At 51.7% G+C, this 20,048-nt stretch overlaps 2 protein-coding genes across 3 annotated transcripts; both read left to right on the top strand.

Moving 5' to 3' along the window:
• Positions 1-439: 439 nt before the first annotated feature.
• Positions 440-10,446, top strand: LOC311374545 (uncharacterized protein; the record flags this gene model as incomplete). Its single annotated transcript, XM_084490372.1, has 6 exons — positions 440-529; positions 1,604-1,786; positions 2,643-2,781; positions 5,034-6,383; positions 6,830-7,197; positions 7,240-10,446. Coding segments are annotated over 6 exons (5,337 nt in total), but the record flags the coding sequence as incomplete, so codon positions are not given.
• Positions 10,447-13,402: 2,956 nt separating this feature from the next.
• LOC311374546 (uncharacterized protein) lies at positions 13,403-19,644 on the top strand. Of its 2 annotated transcripts, XM_084490374.1 has the most exons (6): positions 13,403-13,476; positions 13,705-13,812; positions 15,255-15,376; positions 16,273-16,434; positions 17,754-17,986; positions 19,020-19,255. In XM_084490374.1, the coding sequence occupies exons 1-6, from the start codon at positions 13,410-13,412 to the stop codon at positions 19,120-19,122; spliced, it is 795 nt and encodes a 264-aa protein (XP_084346500.1). In that variant the 5' UTR covers positions 13,403-13,409; the 3' UTR covers positions 19,123-19,255. The 2 variants fall into 2 exon arrangements, with proteins under 2 accessions (XP_084346500.1, XP_084346499.1); XM_084490373.1 differs by lacking the exon at positions 17,754-17,986 and having other exon boundaries at positions 19,020-19,644.
• The last annotated feature ends 404 nt before the right edge of the window (positions 19,645-20,048 follow it).

The following is a 20,048-nucleotide window of genomic DNA, read 5'->3' as shown; positions in this document are numbered from 1 at the left end:
GCTAGCAGTTAGCAGTTAGCCGGTAGGTCAACAGCTAGCAGATAGCTAGCAGCTAGCAGTTAGCCGGTCAGTCAACAGTTAGCAGTTAGCTAGCAGCTAGCAGTTAGCCGTTGGTCAACAGTGAGTGTAGCTAGCAGTTAGCCGGTCGTTCCACAGTGAGTGTAGCTAGCAGTTAGCCGGTCGTTCCACAGTGAGTGTCACCGTCTCGTATCCCCGCTCAGAGAGTTGGCTCTGTGTTGTCCTATTCAAAGTGAATGCTAATGCCTTTGTCGTGTGTGTGTGTGTGTGTGTGTGTGTGTGTGTGTGTATCCGCCAAGATAGAAGTCAAAGTTTAATTATCAGAAGTGGGGATTTCGATTTATTGTGATTCGCCGTGCGCTGTGTGTGTGTTTGATCCTTTGTTATTCCGCTCTCTGTCTCTCTCTGTGTGTGTCCTCAGCTGACCGTCCTCCAGGCTAAGGTTCACTACCTGAGGTACCTCAGCGAGCTGCAGCTCTACGGGGGCAGGGAGTTCAAGTCTGTACTCCTGGTAAGCTTTGCTTTGTGTCTGTGGACATTTTTGAATGATGGCTGCTCGTATATATATATATATATTTATTTATTTATGTGTGATTTATTCATGTCGCAGTCGTTAGCTTGCTGTTGGCAAGATTCATAAATGCAAAGACGCCCAAACAAAACAAAGTGACATTTAAACAACAAATACCCGAAGCCAAAAACATTAGCGTTTTCTAGGAAATGCCAAACAAACAAACAAACAAACAAACAAACAAACACACACACACACACACACACACACACACACACACACACACACACACACACACACACACACACACACACACACACACACACACACACACACACACGCACATACAAAATAGCACTTTCATTGTTGGTTATCTTGAATAAACTTTCCTCTGGACTTTTTCACGCGCCTTACCCACAATATGAGCTAAAGTTACACCTTTGATGTTGAAGTAAATCTGCAAGGAGGGAGGAACAGCTTTATTTTAACTCACTCTCTCTCTGTCTCTCTCTCTCTGTCTGTGTGTGTGTGTGTGTGTGTGTGTGTGTGTGTGTGTGTGTGTGTGTGTGTGTGTGTGTGTGTGTGTGTGTGTGTGTGTGTGTGTGTGTGTGTGTGTGTGTCTCTCTCTCTCTCTCTCTCTCTCTCTCTGTCTCTGTCTCTCTCTCTCTCTCTCTCTCTGTCTCTGTCTCTCTCTCTCTCTCTCTCTCTGTCTCTGTCTCTCTCTCTCTCTCTCTCTCCCCCTGTCTCTCTGTCTCTCTCCTCTCTCTCTCTGTCTCTCTCTCTGTCTCTCTCTCTCTCCCCCTGTCTCTCTCTCTTTCTCCCTCTCCCTCTGTCTCTCTCTCTCTCTCTCTCTCTCTGTGTCTTTCTCTCCTCTCTCTCTCTGTGTCTCTCTCCCTCTCTCTCTCTCTGTCTCTCTCTCTCCCTCTCTTTCCCCCCCTCTCTCCCTCCCCCTGTCTCTCTTTCTCTCTCTCTCTCCTCTCTCTCTGTGTCTCTCTGTCTCTCTCCCTCTGTCTCTCTCTCCCCTCTCTCTCCCCCTCCCCCTCTCCCCCACCCCCCCTCCTCCCCCCCTCACAGCAGGGGGAGAAGCAGACGGACGTCCTCCTGCTGGTGGGGCCGCGCTACGGCATCAGTCACGTGATCAACGCCCGCACCAACCTGGTCGCCCTATTGGCCGACTTCAGCCACGTCAACCGCATCGAGATCCTGACGGAGGACGACACCAACGTCCGCCTGGAGCTCCACGTCCTGGACGTCAGGGTAGGACCCCCCCCCCTGACCCCCCCCGACCCCCCCCCCCCCTAGATTTATGATTTAATATAAGTTGGCGGTTTTAAGCTAGTCGTTTTGGCAGTTAGTGTAGCTAGCAGTTAGTGTAGCTAGCAGTTAGCCGGTTGTTCAACAGTTAGCAGTTAGCTAGCAGTTAGCCGGTTGTTCAACAGTTAGCAGTTAGCTAGCAGTTAGCCGGTTGTTCAACAGTTAGCAGTTAGCTAGCAGTTAGCCGGTTGTTCAACAGTTAGCAGTTAGCTAGCAGTTAGCCGGTTGTTCAACAGTTAGCAGTTAGCTAGCAGTTAGCCGGTTGTTCAACAGTTAGCAGTTAGCTAGCAGTTAGCCGGTTGTTCAACAGTTAGCAGTTAGCTAGCAGTTAGCCGGTTGTTCAACAGTTAGCAGTTAGCTAGCAGTTAGCCGGTTGTTCAGCAGTTAGCTAGTTTTGGCAGTTAGTGTAGCTAGCAGTTAGTGTAGCTAGCAGTTAGCCGGATGTTCAACAGTTAGCTAGCAGTTAGCTAGCAGTACCCCTCCCCGCTTTTTTAATCTTTCTTATATTTTCCTGCCTTTTTCTCAGTTTGTTGGTGGGGGTCAAGCAGAAAGGAGTTACGATTTCAGTTAATACATTTGATGATTATCCAACTTGTTAAAACGTTCCTTTGGCCTATGAATAGTTCAGGGTGAGGTTTCTTTTTATTTATATTTTTCTTCATCATTACTTTTGAGTTTAGTTAATACCTTCAATTAATAACCACCGGGTTTGTCACTCAGCAGGTGACGCATCATTACCCTGTAACGCTAACGTTACAATTACTATTAATCCTATTCTCCCGCCTTCATTTCTCCCCAGCCAATCACGCTGATCATGGAGTCCAGCGACGCGATGAACCTGGCCTGTCTGACGGCGGGGTACTACCGCCTCCTAGTGGACTCCCGGAGGTCCATCTTCAACATGGCCCACTGCAACAGCGTTCAAGGGGACGATGCAGGTGGGCTATGTTGTCTAATGCTAATAATAATAATAATAATAATGTATCATAAATAATAATAATAATAATAATAATAAGTCATAAATAATAATAATATGTCATAAATAATAATGTATCATAAATAATAATATATCATAAATAATAATAATAATAATAATAATTAAAGCTGCAAGCAGCATTTTACTGTGCCAAGCATAAGCCGACCAATAAACCATTAAGACCCTGACAGACCTGACAGACTAACCCTAACCCTAACCTAACCCTGACCATTAAGACCGTAAAGAGTTGACAATTAAGACCGTGACGCAGACCGTAAAGAGTTGACAGCGCTGGAATAGCCTCAGCTTGGATCTGGTGATGCTGGTGAACAAACCTTCATGACCGTACGTAAAAAAACCTGGGATCCTTAGGGAATTTAGTGTTTTTAACAAAGTTCAAAATAGACGCAAATCCTATCCAAATAAAGTCATAGGTTCTTGAGGCATATTTGTTCATCATGAGGATGAAGTTTCATGACTGTAAGTCAAAGCGGTTACGAGATATGCTTGTTCAAAGTTAGCATTTTTGGACTGTTGCTATAGCGCCACCTTTGGGCCAATCAGTGTAATATTTGCAGTTCATCTTGAGTCAACCGCTACAGCTGTAGTAAGTTTCATAAAAATTGTGCGAGCGGTTTAGGCTGTGTAAGTCAAACGTGGCGTAATAATAAAACTAACGATTACAATAGGTAGGTATAGATATATAGATATATGCAAAAGCATAGCAAAAGCAATCATAGGTGGAATGTACAGGTAATTTCCTCGCCACACCTTACAAAGAACATAACTGACAGTCTGTCTATCACACACACACACACACACGCACGCACACCTCACAAGGTCTGTGTAAAGAACACACTGACAGCAGCAGAAAATGTGTCTTACACCAATGAGCGGACATTAACACATAGCACACAAAATAGGCACGTAAAAAGGCCAATGCTCGAGCAAAATAAACACCTGAATGTGACCAAATTAACGTAATAACTATTAAGTTAGGTGGTTGTACACAAGTGATGAAAAGTAGCCCAGTTGGGAGGGGAACAGCCCAATCTTGCAACACTTAGTGTTAGTGTTTTTGGGGGAAAACTGATCCAAAATTTGATCAGGATGATCAGCGTATTCTGGAGTTTCTAACCGTATAGATTTGCGCAGCTGTTTGGATTAGCGATAGTTGTAACACATTGGGTTGGAGAGTTCGAAGTTTAAAATATCCTACCAGGTAGAGAACAAGCGAAAACACATCATTGTGGGCTAAATTGGCAATGGCTGGGGGGCAGAATGGTTACTCTGCTTACTTAAGAGCAACCAACCTGTCCATCAGGATTCCTGAAGTGATACCTGTGGCTAATGAAACCACAGGTGGAGTGTAAGAAGGTACTTCTTTGGAAGCAACCGTCAACCGTCCCTTGGAACCATTTCCTCACCACACCTTAAAAATAACATAAGTGACAGTTATGGGATAGCCTCAGCTTAGATCTGGTGGTAGGCTTGTGTTTGAGTTTCATAAAAAGTGTGCGAGCGGTTTAGGCTGTGTAAGTCAAACGTGGGGGAATAATAATAATAAAACTAACGATTACAATATGTTGCCTTCGCACTTTGTGCTTGGCACCCTAATGATAATAATAATAAGACACTCACAGCCACTAATAAAAATAAAATAGGAAGCTTGTGTTTTTATTAGTCTGGCTGCTCTGCACTCTGTCCAGTTGTATTGTCATTGTTATAAAAGTAGAGAAAATATTCATTACCGACTACTGTTTCTGTTACATTAATATAATTCTTAACCTGACTTGGAAATGACAATAAAATAATGAAATAATACAATACTGTTCGATGAAATATTTAACAATATTTAATTATATTATACTCATTTTATATTAAAAAGTATATTATATACAACGCCTCCATGAAACGCATTACAATATGAAATGCAATGGACACACACAGCGTGAATCTAGAAACACATGCAATAAACTGCAGTACTTCTAAAATACAAAACACATTCGCAAACAAACAACAGTCCAGTTAAGAATATCAGTCAAAAAACATCAACAACAACAAACCCTTCAGCGTCACGGAGCTCTGACGGCCCTGACGATAAACACGTTTTAAAAAACTTCCAGAAGGAGGCTGTCCCAAACCAATCCCCCAGTTCACCCAGTACCGTTCTGTACCCTTCCCCCCACTCCCTGCACCCCCCCCCCCCCGCAGGTCACGAGCGGATCCTGGAGTGGCCCTACAGCCCGTCCCTCGGCGAGGACGGTGAGGACGACCCGCTGGCTGCCGGCGGCGACGGCGGGAAGCCCTACGACCTCCGGCACGCCGCGGACTACAACGACAACGGGCCGCGGGGGGGCGGCGCCGCCCGCTCCTCCCCGTACTTCCACGTCCCGGACGACCCCGACGACAACGACCACGGGGACCACGACGACCACCGCGACGACCGCGGGGACCGGAGGAGCCCGCTCCCGCCTCCCTTGCCGCCGTCCACCCGCCTCCAACCTCAGGACTCGCCGCGCAGCGCCAAGGTGTCCTTCATCTTCGGCGGGGGCGCGCCGCCGCCGCCGCGGAACGCTAGGGCGAACGCCGCGGGCGGCGGCGGCGGCGGCGGCGGCGGCGGCTACGACCTCCTCATGGAGAGCCCGGACGTTCCGGCGCACCGGCCGCCCTACCTGCACCACAACGCGGACTTCGGCGGCTCCTCCGCGCAGGGCTTCCACTACGGCGGCGGCATTAGCGGCGGCGGCATTATCAGCGGCGGCGGCGGCGGCGGCGGCGGCGGCGGCTGTGGCATTAGCGGCGGCGTTAGCGTGTCCCACGTGTACAGCAACATCGGCGGCGGCGGCGACGACGAGAGCGGCGAGGAGCCGCTGCTGCGGGACCTGTGCTACGCCGACACCACGGACGACGCGGAGGACGAGGACGACGCCTCCTGCGAGGAGGACTCCGCGGGGGGCACGCCCGTGAACGACGGCGACCAAGCGGCGGCGGCGGCGGCGGCGGCGTCGGGCAACGGGAACCGCGTCGCGCCCCACTGTCTGAACCTGATGCTGGGGCAGGGCGGCGGCGGCGGCGGCGGCGGCGGCGGTGGCGGCGGAGCGGCGGTGGCAGGGGCGGCGGCCGGTAAGACCACCTTCCTGGTGCTGTCGGGCTCCACGGACGACATCATCGACCTGACGGCGCTGCCGCCGCCGGAGGGCGACGACGCGGTGGCGGCGGACGACGACGACGACGCGGTGCTGGAGACGCTGAACCTGGCCATCGCGGCGCCGCCCCCGGGGTTCCGGGACAGCTCGGACGAGGACGGCGCGGGGCCGGAGGGCAGGCCGCTGAGCACGCCGGACAACGACGACATCATCCCCGTGTCGCTGATCGACTCGGTGCCGACGCGGGAGGACGGCGGCGGCGGTGGCGGCGGCGGCGGCGGCGAGGGGAGCCGAGGGGGAGGAGCCGAGAGGAGGCTGGAGAACGCCATGGCCAATACCCTGCAGGCCCTGGAGGCGCTGTCGGTCGCGGAGCAGAGGCCGCCGCCAAGACCGCACGCCCCGCGGAGCATTCCAGGTTAGTCACTTTTTGGGAACGTCTGATTTTCCAATGCCAGCATGGGAGCAGCCGGTTAACGAGCTCCCTGCCGGTGTCAGGGCCAATCAGAGTCGCTCACAAGTCTTTCTGCGAAAGACTTACTTGTTCAGAGTTCACCTAGACTCTGAATAGCATCTCCCCTTATCTTACGCACTTATTGCATGTTGTTTGTCCCACTTAAAAATTTTACCTAGGATGTGTAGCATCTTATCTTAGCTATCTTTCTTGTGTACGGGGAATGGGTGAACCTAATAATAGCGGTGTGATGTCTATGAACATCCTCACTGTACCGACGGAGATATATTATTGTTTCTCTGTCTTCTGCCAAATGTCGCTTTTGGATAAAAGCGTCTGCTTAAAACGCCCTGAGTGTAAACGTGTATGTAAACGTTACTGACTTAAGGTCTTGCCTCCCATTCTTCCAGGGGTGAGGACGTCGCGAGGGCTCAGCGCAGAGTCCTCCTCGGACTCGGGCAACGAGACCAACTCCTCCGAGATGACGGAGGTCTCCGAGCTGGCCGCCGCCCACCGGCTCCACGAGAGCCACCTGCGCCTCCTGGTGGCCACCAGGGACGGATACCAGCCCTTGCTGGAGGAGAAGACCGAGTTCCCCGTCTCGCCCGGCGCCGGCGAAACAACCCCGCAGTCCGCCGCGAGGCCCCGCAGTCCGTCGCGAGGCCACCACCACCTCCTGCAGCCGCCGGCCGTGCCTCCCAGACGGACGCCGCTGCTGCTGGACCCCGCCACCTCGGGGCAGGACAGCGTGCAGGCGGGGGCCCAGATGGGGAACTCCGCCGCCGCCGCCGCCGCCGCCGCCACCTCCTCCTCCGCCACCTCCGCCTCCACCCTGCAGCGCCCCAGCTCCGTCACGCCGGGAGGGAAACACCACAAGAAGTCGGGCGACTCCGGAGCGAAGTACAACACCTTCAGCACCAGGGACGGCCACTGGGGCGGTGGCATGGGCGGCAGCATCGGCCCCCTGGAGCTGGAGCGAGGCGCGGAGCAAGGCGGGGGTCACCAGAGACGGCAGAACTCGTTACTGGTGGAGAATTCGGTGGCGGACGGACTCGGGGTGAACAGCATTCCCAGGGGCTACCGCGGTCTCCCGAATCCTCCTCCTCCTCCTGCTCCTCCTCTTGCTGCTCCTCCTCCCTCCTCCGCTTGCAATCGCTTGTCGGACGGAAGCGAGTTTCGGGCCACTTGCGGCGCGACGGACAACGGAGCGCCGGCCGTAGAACTAGACGAACGCCTGGTGGTGGCGGCGTCTTTGCTCTCCCCGACCAAAAAGCCGAAAACCCCGGGTCCGGCCGCCGCGTCCGACCACGGGTCGTCCGACGCGCCGAGCGATCACCCGCCCATGTCGAGGCAGCAGAGCGTGGCGCGCCTCTGCGAGTACCACCTCGCCAAGCGGATTTCCAGCCTCCAAGGAGAGGCCCACAACTCCCTGCAGGGCTCGCTGTGCTCGTCGCTGGACGCCGGGGGCAGCGTCAACGGCAGCGTCGGCGGCACCCCGACAGATTCGCCTCTCGGGTCCCAAAACCAACACCAACACCAACAACAACAACAGCACCACCACCACCACCACCACCACCACCAAAGGCACCCGCTCTCCAGCTCCTCGTCGTCGCTCCTCAGGGCGGTCAACTACGAGGAGGGCACGAAGTCCTCCGCGTTGGGGGGTTCCCAAAACAAGGAGCTCCACCCCCACGCGGATCCGGCGATGCTGCGCAAAATGCTGCCCAACATCCACCCGCCCGCGCCGGGCTCCGAGCCGCCCCAGCGCCCCGCCTCGGCCACGCCTTCCTGCAAGCATAAGGAGACCTCAGGTACCGCCTCCAGGAGGGTTCACAATGATCTGCATGCGAAACAGCAGGCGTGCCTGCGGGGGCTGAACCAGAAGGAGGGCAGCGAGGCCTACAGGCAGCTGATTAACTACCTGACCGTCAGCCAGATGCACCAGGGGGGGAAGCTGCACGGCGCGGGCATGGGCATGGGCGGGGCGGTGAAAAAAGACAGCAGGCGCTACGTCGCCAGCAAGCCCCAGCTGGTGGAGATGGTAAAGAACAGGGGCAACACCGTAGCGAGGTGCCCCTGTAACGCGTCCTCCCCCTTCGTCAGCCCCAATTCGGGGAACCCCAACGCCGCCGCCGCCCCCGACGCGCTCCGGGGCAATAAAAGCCCCCGGCCGTACCACTCGGCCACGCTGCCCGCCAAGCTCGTCAGGAGCCCCGACATGCATGCCCAGAGGCCCCGAAACAGTGTAGAAGTCACCAGACACCCCGACCTAGAGAGGAGGAGCTCCCTCTCCGGCCTGGAGAGGGGACTGGACCTGGCGCCCATGGACCCAGAACGGTTCATGTCCCAGTGCGATAGGGAGGGCGGCGGCGGGAATGGCAGCAATGGTGGCGGCCATGGCGGCAATGGTGGCGGCGGTGGCACGGCCAACCGCCCGCCGTCGCGGTCCAGGAGCCAGCCTAGCGGCGGCTCAGACGACTGGTTCAAGTCGGACGTGAGGGCGAAGCATGCGGTGCGCCAGACCTCACACCCTTTGCCTAACGATGCTCTGCTTTTCTCTGCCGCCCCCAGTCTAGCGGGCCAGCGAGTGGAGCTCAGCTCCATTCCGCTCGGGGGAAGGGGGGACCACCCTTCGGCGTTCACCCGCCAGGCGTCGGCGGGCCCCAGGGCTTGCCTCGTGTCGTCAAGCACCCTCCATCTTTCGATACCGCCTCCCCCGCCGCCGCCGCCGCCGCCGCCGCCGCCGCCGCCGCCGCCCACCCTCCTTGCCATTTCCCCGCAGCCCGTAAAGGCCAACAACAACAACTGCCACTCGGGCAGCCTGCCCCGGCAGGACTCCCTGAACCCCGTGCAGTACTGGCCCGGCCAGAACCACGTCCAGCCCGGCACGCTGCCCCGGCAGCAGACGGATCCGTTCCACAACAGCCTCCATCGAGGCCGGGAGCTCCAGCGCAGCTCCAGCTCCAGCAACACGAACGCCGGCTTGGGGAGCGCGGAGGTGCTGTTCGAGAAGCCCGTCCGCAGCCGCAGCCAGCAGCCCCTGGTGGAGACCAAGACGCCCGGCCGGAGGCCCACGAGGAAGCGGCTCTCCAAGAGCTACTCCCAGGGCTCCGTGTGCTCCCAGACCACCTGCTGGTCCACGGGCAGCCGGGGCGGCGGCGGCGGCGCCGGCCGACGGGCGTCCGTGGTGTTCCCCCTGCAGAAGGACGGCAAGCACCCGAAGGGCTCCCAGAAGCTGGACGCCAGCCCCTGGCGTTGCAACGGGCCGTTCAGCTACTGCTTCTTCAAGAAGCGCGGCGAGGTGGAGGAGGACGAGGTCGAGTGGGAGGGGCAGAGGCAGAGCCGCAACCACAACGCCGCCGCCCACTACGACATCATGGGGGGCAGCGCGGGGGGCGGGGGCGGCGGCAACGTGATGTTCTGCGGCGCCGGCCTGGAGACGGCCGGCGAGCAGCTGTACGGCGAGGTGCTCAACAACATGAGCTTCAGCGACCGCCTGGCGCGCATCAACACCCTGAAGGACCGCATGTACGTCTTCCCCGGCGGCTTCGGCGACGTGCGTCGCGACGCCGGCGAGCTCATCGCCCTGGTGCGCTCCAGCGTGGGCCGGGGGGACCGCGGCCCCCAGATGCCCCCCATGCAGGACCTGTCGCAGTACAAGCAGCTGCTCTCCGTGGAGTCCAAGGAGCTGGGCCGGGCGTGCCGGCGCACGGCCCAGGCGCACGGCAGCCCCGAGGAGATGCTGCTGGCCGTCACCTGCAGCTTCCAGGTGCTGTGCTGCCTGTGCGAGGCGTGCATGTGCCTGGTGCGCGGCCTGGGCGCGGCGGCGGCGCACCAGCAGCGCGAGGTGGTGGCCAAGGTGGACGAGGTGGTCATGAACTACATCTGCCTGCTGAAGGCGGCCGAGACGGCCGCGGTGGGCGCGCCGGGGGAGCACAGCGTCAAGGCCCTGGTGAGGCACTCCAGCACCATGACGGCCATCGCCAACGCCCTCACCCGCTCGCTTAAGACGCTGATCAGCAAGTGAAGGGGGGTGGGGTGGTGGTGCGACGACGACGATGACGACGGTGGACGATCGACGCTCACACTTCGGCAAAGCCTCGGAAAAAGTCGCGCGCTCCCAGAGTCGTGCGCTCCAGCAGTTCCGACGGGGGGTGGTGTGGTGTTGTGGTGTGTTGTGTTGATTTCGGGGCGTAACGCGACTTTACGATTGCGTTGCGCTGAAACAACGACTCGCACGATTTTTAAAGGGAAAGCGAAACGTAGAAATGTGGGGGTTTGGAACGGAAGTGTCGGAAGTGAAAAGAAACCCCGTTTTTTTTCTCGACTCGGGCGGCTGTTCCCAGCGGACGAGTGGATTGACGGTTCGAGGCGTACTCGAGCCGATCCCGCGCGCCGTGTCCGCTGATAATATCAATGTCCAGTACAATCGCAAAGCCATAATGTAACAGAACCTTTGTACTATGAAACGCTATGTACCTCCTGGGTTCCCTTTGACTTGTTCATAATAGAGAGATATTAAAAGAAAATGTATAAAATGTATATAAATACAATATGAATATATATAAATATATATATATATATATATATATAATTTGTTGTAGAGATATTGAAGAAGCCATCGACTATCCTAGTTTATTTAATCCAACGCGTGCGTCCTTAGACAGGGTTGGTGGGGAGTGGAGTCACTTTCATTTCAAATAATTTCATTAAAAGTGCAATTTCACTGTAGTTTCAAACTGTCCGCCCCGACCGGCAAACACGTGTACGCGTCGTCGTCTACTAGGAGCGGGAGAGAAACGTCATGGTTTTTGACCCATTGCTTTATCCTACCGATTGTAACACAACGCGTGGACGACGGGAGTTGAGCCCTGTTTAAACGCTGTCTATGGGTCGACGGTTAAAAAATATATATATACATGACAGGGTAAGAGGACATTTTAAATGCACTGCTCATTCTTAATACTGCTTACCTAGCGTAGTATTATAAAAATATTTTGAGGAAAAAAATGGAACTATCAAAGCTTGTTTTAGCAATATGTAGACAATATAATATATATTAAGTACCCTAATAATTTAAACACGTTAAATTTAAATAATACGCTGAGATTTCTGTAAAATTGGCGTTTGCCTGTCTTACCCAGATTCAAACGAAATGTTGATTCCAAAATTTCAACATTGTGAAGTCTAGAAGTGGAGTTCACTGGGTTAGCATTTGCTTAGCATTAGCCGCTTCCATTGACTTGCAAAGTTAAAGTGGCCTAGCTTTTGTTCACAAGCTAGGCCACTGTAACTCTGTGGTATGTTATCCGCTACTCATGTCTGGGTAATCTTCGCAGAGGCTAACCTTGTCTGTGGTTCATCGCAGGTAGCCTGATAGCGCTGAACATAGTGTTGGATAATCTTTGTGTTTGTAGACATACTACAATCTTGCGTTGTTCGTGGCACTCATTTTGAATACCCTATCTATTCTGAACACTTTTGAACACTCTGAAAGCTTTGTAAAGTTAATAAAAGTGTATTCCCCTCACGTCGACAGGAGCTAGGCTAACGGAAGCGGCTAACTTCTAACGGCTAACGCTAACGCTAACGGCTAATGCTAACCAGTGAACTCCCCTTCTGGACGGACAAACGATGACGTTTGGTTGCCAAGCTACAGATACCTCAGCGTATCCTGCTGAGCACTGTTATTAAGGCAAATAACTTGTTATTGTTACTTTGTTATTTCCCACAAGTTATGTGCTTTGGAATATGTATTGTTTCACATGCATCAGGGCATACTAATGTCTCTTGAAAATGACATAAAACTCCCATTGTTTTCAATAAACTATTAAACCGTTTTACACGAATGCGTGTGTGTGTGTGGGGCTCAGTTTCTGTCGTGTCGTATTCAGAGTTAAACGTTAATGCGTTTAAATGTGTCGTGTCTCACCGGTGTGGCACTATAAAGTCATCCTGTGTGTGTTTGTGTGTGTGTGTGTGTGTGTTTGAGAGAGAAAAGAGTGTGTGTTTGAGAGAGAGGGAGGGGTAATAATACGAATGTTAAAAACATTGAGGGGACAAAGAGCTGCAACAATTTGCGCTAAACCCGATTAAAGAAACTTAAGCCTTTGAAACAGCAATTACCACCGAAACGTACGCTGACGTCACGATGACGTTGTTTACGACGTTGCGCAAAAGTGTGTGTGTGTGTGTGTGTGTGTGTGTGCGCGCACTACAGTAGCCTATACAAGACATGTTGACATCTAGTTGTTTTTCCATTATTTGTGTGTGTGTGTGTGTGTGTGTGTGTGTGTGCGTGCACTACACTACTACACTAAGACATGTTGGCACCGTGTCAGTCAGGCTGTCCTTAAACCAACACTTTAGTTTTCAAATTCAAGATTTTAGGTGAACTCTTAACGCGCTCCAATCACGCTCTTGTGCGCATGCGCGTGTTCTCACGACAGGACAGGAGGACAGGGCACACACAAAGGTGATTTGCATATTGGGCGCCCTTGTCGACCTGCGGACCAATCAGGACGCATAGATCAAACAAACCACGCCCTGCGCGGCAACCGGACTGGCGCGCCGCTGGGTCCACACAGTGTATCAGCAGTAGTAGTAGAAGTAGCGCTCCGCGGGAAACAAAGTTGCAGCCTCCCGCGTTCTCCCCCGCGCGCGCTTTTTTAGCCTTTAAAGTTAGATATACTTTATTTTGTTGCAACTTTTTAGGTTCGTTTAGAGGCTAAGGGGATAGTGTTGGTCGGTGAACGTGATCGCAACGCATCACGTTCTAATAACCAGCAACACATCCGCGCGCAACTTGTAAAGGATCCGCAGAATCTAGTTAGCCGGGGAAGGCTAACTAACTAGCAGCAGAGGTAAAGAGAGAGAGAGAGAGAGAGGGGGGGGTCTGTGAACCACACTGGCGAGGCGTCCCAAGTGAGTCCTTTTTACAAAGTGGATCACCAGTGGGGTGAGGACCTGTGAGAGAGCACCACCAGCACCATGGCAGCTTTGTGCCACCCGCGTCGCGCCCTGGCCGAGATCCCGGCGCCTCAGCCAAAGATCGCCGGTAAGTAAGCTGGATCTGGATCTGTTGAATAGTTTGAATGCAAATTACCCTTGATGGCCTCGTTGTGTTGTTGGGAGACGCGCATCTTGTTTGTCTGCTTGGTTGGATTGTTTGTGTTGGATGTTTGATGGAACGAACCCCGATCAGTAAAACAATAAGGTGTTTCGGACATCATGATGTGTGATTGTAATTGTTTCGTGTGTTTGTTTGTTTGTTTGTTTTCTTTAGCGAAACTTCGCCGGTCGTACTTGGAGATCCTCAGTACCCGTTTGGCGCCTTCACCTGCAGTCCCGAGGGCCCGCAGGACCTCCACCACCCCCAGGAGAACGCACTCATGTGAGCATCACTCACTCACTCACTCACTCACTCATTCACCCACTCTCATTCACTCACTCACTCACTCACTCTCACTCACTCACACACACAGTGTGCAGAACTGCACTGCACTGTTCCCATGTTGCTCATATGCGACTGTAGTTTTGTGAACAGGTGAACAGAACTATGGGTGTACGGTGAACGGCTGAATCCATGTGGTCATGAATCAGGTGACGGTGTAACAGTTGTTTGGCCTACTAGATAATGCTACATTTCAGGAAAAAACAACAACAGCTCTTCTGTGAAAGTATAGCGATTAAAGCCTGATCATTTGAGAGGTAAAGTAATTATTGGAAGGGAAAGTAGTCATCCTTTGTAAAAAAAAAAAAAAAACGATTTAGGATTTTAATTAACGTGTCGCCTTGGCTGGACGGAGAGTTAAGGAGTTTTGGTTATCCAAATAGTTTCCTGCTGACCTCAGCAGAATCGCCTCAAAAGCCTCTGAACCGTCCACTGTATCACTTTAAGTAAACAAACAGTTTGAAGTGCCTTGCCACATGTTTCTATGAACATCCTCACTGTACTGATATACTCAATATATCATTGTTTTGCTTTCTTCTGACTAATGTACTTATTCTAAGTCGCTTTGGATAAAAGCGTCCTCTAAACGCCCTGAATGTAAACGTAAACAATAGCACATACATTAACACGTGTGTGAGTAAAGGGTATTTAAGAGTAACCAGTTAACCAGTATAGAAATACTCCTGTAAAGTACAAGTTGTATACCACTCTACTACTAATTTGCTGTGAGAAACAGTGAGTGAAAAGTGTGTGTTTTCAACCAAAGGCCTGTGGCAAAGGTCAAAGTTTGCAGCCCAGATTTGTCACTGGGGCCTATTTGATACGACGGTCTCAAAACCTCTCCCTGATCTGAACTTTAACTTCTTCATGTGTCTTCAACTTCTTCATGTCATAATCCAGGGTGTGTGTGTGTGTGTGTGTGTGTGTGTGTGTGTGTGTGTGTGTGTGTGTGTGTGTGTGTGTGTGTGTGTGTGTGTGTGTGTGTGTGTGTGTGTGTGTGTGTGTGTGTGTGTGTGTGTGTGTGTGTAGCTCTCATGAAGTTGTGTTCCAGATATGTGCCAGCACCGCATATTGACTAGTGATCGACCGATATATCGGCCGGACGATATTATATTATAATATTTTTATATTATATTATCGTCCGATAATAATTGAGACTTGTAACATTTTGTCATCATCATTGTGTCATTACTACGATGTCAATCGAGGGGGCAAAAGCAGCATCAGCTCCAAATATCGGCTCAAGAAAATCGGTATTGGCGTATCGGTCATCGGCTAATAAGGCTGATGAAGAAAAAAAATCGGGATCTGCCCCTAAAAGACCCCCCCCCCCCCCCCGGTCGACCCCCTTAATAACACTGAGCTGTCTCCGTGTCTTTCAGTGGATTCGTCGCCGGGCGCGACCGACGAGCCCTGTGAGCCAATCGACGAGCAGCAGCAGCGCACGCAGCTGTCCAACCAGCAGCTGGCTCAGCTCATCCGCTCCCTGGGCCTGGTGGAACAGGTAGGAGACCCCCCCCCCCCTAACCCTAACCCCCCCCAGTGGGAATCAAACCCTCAACCCTGACGCCTCATACCCACTGTACACGTCCGTCGACGGATCTCATTGACTTTACGCGGGACGCTCCCGAAATGCATTGTGGGTCCGTCCGTCAAATCGGCTCCGTCTCTTCGCGTCCAAAAGTTGAGAAAAGTTTAACTTTTCAGGCAGCGACGGATCCGTTGGCCAATCAGATTGCGTTATTATACGCACGTCATACGCAGATCGTGTTTTATACCCCATGCGTCGGACACGCCCACTCTCTTCCGTCGACGGACGTGTACAGTGGGTACGAGGCGTTAGTGCCACGCTCAACCAGGGGGGAGTTGAACCCCCTAACTGTGTTTTAATGCCGTGCTTTACCAGTGAGAATCAAACCCTCAACACTCCTAACACCTGCTCGGTGTTAATGCCTTGCTTTACCAGTGGGATTTGAACCCTTGACCCTGGCGGTGTGAGTGCCTTGCTCCACCAATGGGATTCGAACCCCTAACCTATGCGGTGTTAATGCCTTGCTTTACCATGGGGAGTCGAACCCTTAACCCTGTCGGGCGCTGTGAATGCCTTGCTCCACCAGTGGGATTTGACCCCTAACCCTGTCAGTGTTGATGCCTTGCTCTACCAATGGGAATTGGACCCCTAACCCCCTGCAGTTTATATAAATGGCAGTCTCCACCAGTGGGACTTGAACCCCTAACCCCGGGCGGTGTTAAACCCTTGCTCTACCAGGGGGGGAATCAAACCCTCAACCCTGTGCTGGGTGCGAATGCCTTGCTTTAACCGTAGTAGCGGACCAATCACAGCCTCTAGGACTTATCGTACATAAACCCTAACCCATGACCCCCCCCCCCCACCCTCAGAGCCAGGAGCCCCGCCTGCTGACCTTTGACCTCAAGTACCTCCAGGACGACCTCCAGCTGCAGAAGGCCAACGTGTTCCGCTCCATCCCCTACTCGCGCTTCGGCTCCAACCGCGACGCCCACTGCTACCGCAAGGCCTACCCCCACCTGCTGGCCTTCAAGGTGGGTGCCCGCCGTTTTGCCCCCCGGGGGGGGGGGGGTGGCTGCTGGGTATTTGGGTTCTGGTCTCAAGACCAAGGCTTTCCCAAAGACTGGGTCGTGACCCACATGTGGGTCGTGGGAGATTATAATTGGGTCGACAAATAAACGTAGGCTATATAAAAATAAAACAGAAATACTATCTCTACAGTTTCTTGACTGTCTTACTTGCTGCTGAAACACCTGAATTTCTCCCCTCTGGGATTAATAAAGTTTTATCTTATCTTATGTGGTTAACGAATTGATTAATGTTGACGGTCTAATTGATTGATTGGCTGTCTGATAGCAACAGCTGCCCTTAAGCACAAGCCTACCTGTTCAGCATGAGCATTTAAAAAATGCTTTAAACAAGAAGCATGTTTTTGATAGTACTGTACTATTGCGAATTGGGTCGCGATGGTTTGTAAGTTTAAAAAAAAAAGGGTCCCCAGAAATAAAGTTTGGGAAACACTGCGCTGGAATATAAACTAGTCTCTAAGCAGCCGTTCTGTCTCACGGTGGATTCAGTGTATTTTGTTTCTGGTAGAGACTAGAAACTAGTCTGACTGTAGTCAAAATCCCACGAGACAAATCAATTCACGACGCATCACTAAAACAATGACCCAAACGCTGTTACTACCAATAAGATCCCAGCACTCCTACGCCTATACATAATAAAAATGAAATAGAATAAAATGAAACACAAGAACACCATCGACGGTTCCAAAGAACGTAAACGACTTTAATTTAAATGCACTGCTCATTCTTAACACTACTTACCAGCGTAGTAGTCTAAAATATTTGAGAAAAAAAAAATGGAAATGACAAAGCTTGTCTTCGCAATATGCAGACAATATAATGTGTATTAGATACCCTAATAATTTGAACACATACAATTTTTAAATAATACGCATAGACTTCCATAAGTACGGCTAGCTTTGCGGTAGCGCCAATTATTTAGCTAGCATCAAGCTAGCACCAAGCTAGTGTCAATCATCAAGCTAGCGGCTAGCTAGCGCCAATCATCAAGCTAGCGGCTAGCTAGTGCCAATCATCAAGCTAGCGGCTAGCTAGCATCAAGCTAGCACCCGATCATCAAGCTAGCACCAAGCTAGCATCAAGAATCAGGCTAGCGGCTAGCTAGCATCAAGCTATCACACGATCATCAAGCTAGTGTCAATCATCAAGCTAGAGGCTAGCTAGCATCAAGCTAGCACCCGATCATCAAGCTAGCGCCAATCACCCCCCCCCCATCCTCCTCGTCACACCCCACCTGACCTCGCCCCCCCGCCCCCCCCCCCCAGGTGTCGTGTCAGGAGTGGGGCCAGGTGCTGCTGCGCGGCGCCCAGTGGGGCGCGGCGCTGGAGTACGGGCTGCTGGCGTGGCGCTGCGCGGGCGAGCTGCCGCGCTGGGACACGCCCGCGCACAACGCCCTCCGGGACCAGTGCTACGCCGCGCTCGCCGCCGTCTGCCTCGCCGCGCTGCGTCGCCACGGCGACGACACGCCCCCCGCCCACGGACGCGCGCTGCTGCGCAGGTAACGGGGGGGTTGTTTGTGTTGACGTTTATTGTTGCGTTTGTGTTGACGTTTATTGTTGTTGCGTTTGTGTTGACGTTTATTGTTGTTGCGTTTGTGTTGATGTTAATGTTGTTTGCCTTGAGGTTTGTTGTTGTCGTTTGCGTTGAGGTTAGTTGTTGTGACGTTTGTGTTGGTTTATTGTTGTTTGTGTTCAGGTTTATTGTTGTTGTTTGCGTTGTTTTATTGTTTGCGTTGAGGTTTATCTGTGTTTGTGTTGACGTTTATTGTTGTTTGTGTTGATGTTTATTGTTTGTGTTGAGGTTTATCTGTGTTGTCGTTTGTGTCGAGGTATATTGTTGTTTGTGTTGAGGTATATTGTTGTTGTTTGCGGTTTGAGGTTTAGGGCGTTTGGCGCCGGGACGCTTTCATCCAAAGCGACTTCCGATATAAGTACGTCTTCCAGAAGAAAGAGAAACGACAATATATATCGCTGATGCGGTTTTTATCTTCAAACGGTTCGGTCCGTGTTAGCCACGCCCCTCCCCTCCTCCACTCGTCCGTTCTGACGCCGTACACAACGACGAGGCTGACGTTCACTTTGGTCTTTGTCCCTTAAAGGCCCCCGTCTAAATTCTGCTCTTAAAAGGCTCCCATGATGTACCACCAGGTGTGAGTGTGATTGGCCGTTACAGGCCGTTTTGGAAATCTGCCCCTTATGACATCACAAGTGGGCGTGTCCACCTGTGATGTGCGCTAGGATAGATCGGTCCACCAGCCCTACCCCAGTGGACCGTAGCAAACGTTCAGCTCATCTAATCCGTCACACATCAAGGTGGACACGCCCACCTGTGATGTCATAAGGGGCAGATTTCCCAAACGGCTCGTAACGACCAATCACACTCACACCTGGTGGTACATCATGGGAGCCCTTTTAAGAGCAGAATTTATGTTCAACGTTAACGTTGGTGAGGATGCACAGGGTACAACGCCTTCAAAATTATTTTGTTATCCGTTTCTTAACGAAACCCGTTGACTTTGTCTCCCCCTACAGGCTGAAGATGGCGCAGCAGCACAGTCAGGCCATCACTCCCTGCATAGAAGAGCTGGAGAGGCTTCTGGAAGCCAGCGGGGATTCTGCCATGGACACGCAGTGAAGAACTACAAACGGAACTACAAATCCCCCGAGGAACACTATGGACCAACTGGATTGGTTTACCGTAACCAGCAGGAAAAGAAGGGACTAGTTTGTTGTTGCTTTTTCGTGTGTGATTGTCTTTTTTTAATTGGGGGGGTAAATAAAGCCACTACAGTATTCCGTTTTAAAATCATGTGTCGCAGCGGTACAATTCAGGTCGGATTCAGTGTAATTTTTTTATCAATAGAAATTGCTCAGAACTGATTTTCTTTTCTTTCCTTTTTTTTGTACAAAAAGTAAGTTTTGCAAATGAACACGTTGCTCCATATTGTCTTATAATTGTGTGTGTGTGTGCTTGAATTCTGACTCCCTTGACCGTATCCACATTACTTGAACCTACAGTCTGGTCTGTTAGTTTATGTATATATATATATATATATACGTTTCGATTGTATAGTCTGTCATAACTGTTTGCACTGTTTGCCTTTTCACCTAAAAAACTTGAAATATCTTTTTGATAAATAAACTTATTTAAATTAATTTTGTTACTCCTGTCTTACTTTATTCTATTTAAAAACCTCGGTTAAATTGGTGTTGAAATGGTCGAGCAATGGTTGAGATGCTGTTTTCGACGATACCAGTGATGGCCAGTAGGTGGTGCTCATGTACCACCGGTATCTCATGGAAACCGCACAGTTTAAGCTCATGATTCAAAGCTTTATAACAGATATGAGCCCTTAATAACATGTAGGCTATACACCATTACCTAATTCCAAAACCAGACCATATAGCTGTATGCCTAAAGAATACTAGTCTCATGTCCAAATGTAAACCTGTATTAATCGTTCTTTTAATGATGCTTAAATTATATAAAATGGATTACGTTCGGAGCCTTTAGAGCAAATTAGATTTCTCCTCTTGACAGAGGGCAAATGCATAAATTAA

The sequence above is a fragment of the Micromesistius poutassou genome (assembly GCF_964030765.1).
Source record: "Micromesistius poutassou genome assembly, contig: SCAFFOLD_4524, whole genome shotgun sequence".
In the NCBI taxonomy this organism is placed as follows: domain Eukaryota; kingdom Metazoa; phylum Chordata; class Actinopteri; order Gadiformes; family Gadidae; genus Micromesistius; species Micromesistius poutassou.
The sequence above is the reverse complement of the archived record's forward strand: the minus strand, read 5'-3'. Positions and strand labels throughout refer to the sequence as shown.

Coding starts and splice junctions, on each gene's coding strand:
- LOC311374546 (XM_084490373.1), top strand. CDS start 13,410: ATGGCAGCTTTGTGCCACCCGCGTCGCGCCCTGGCCGAGATCCCGGCG. Junction 13,813..15,254: donor CCCCAGGAGAACGCACTCAT/GTGAGCATCACT, acceptor CGTGTCTTTCAG/TGGATTCGTCGCCGGGCGCG. Junction 15,377..16,272: donor CCCTGGGCCTGGTGGAACAG/GTAGGAGACCCC, acceptor CCCCACCCTCAG/AGCCAGGAGCCCCGCCTGCT.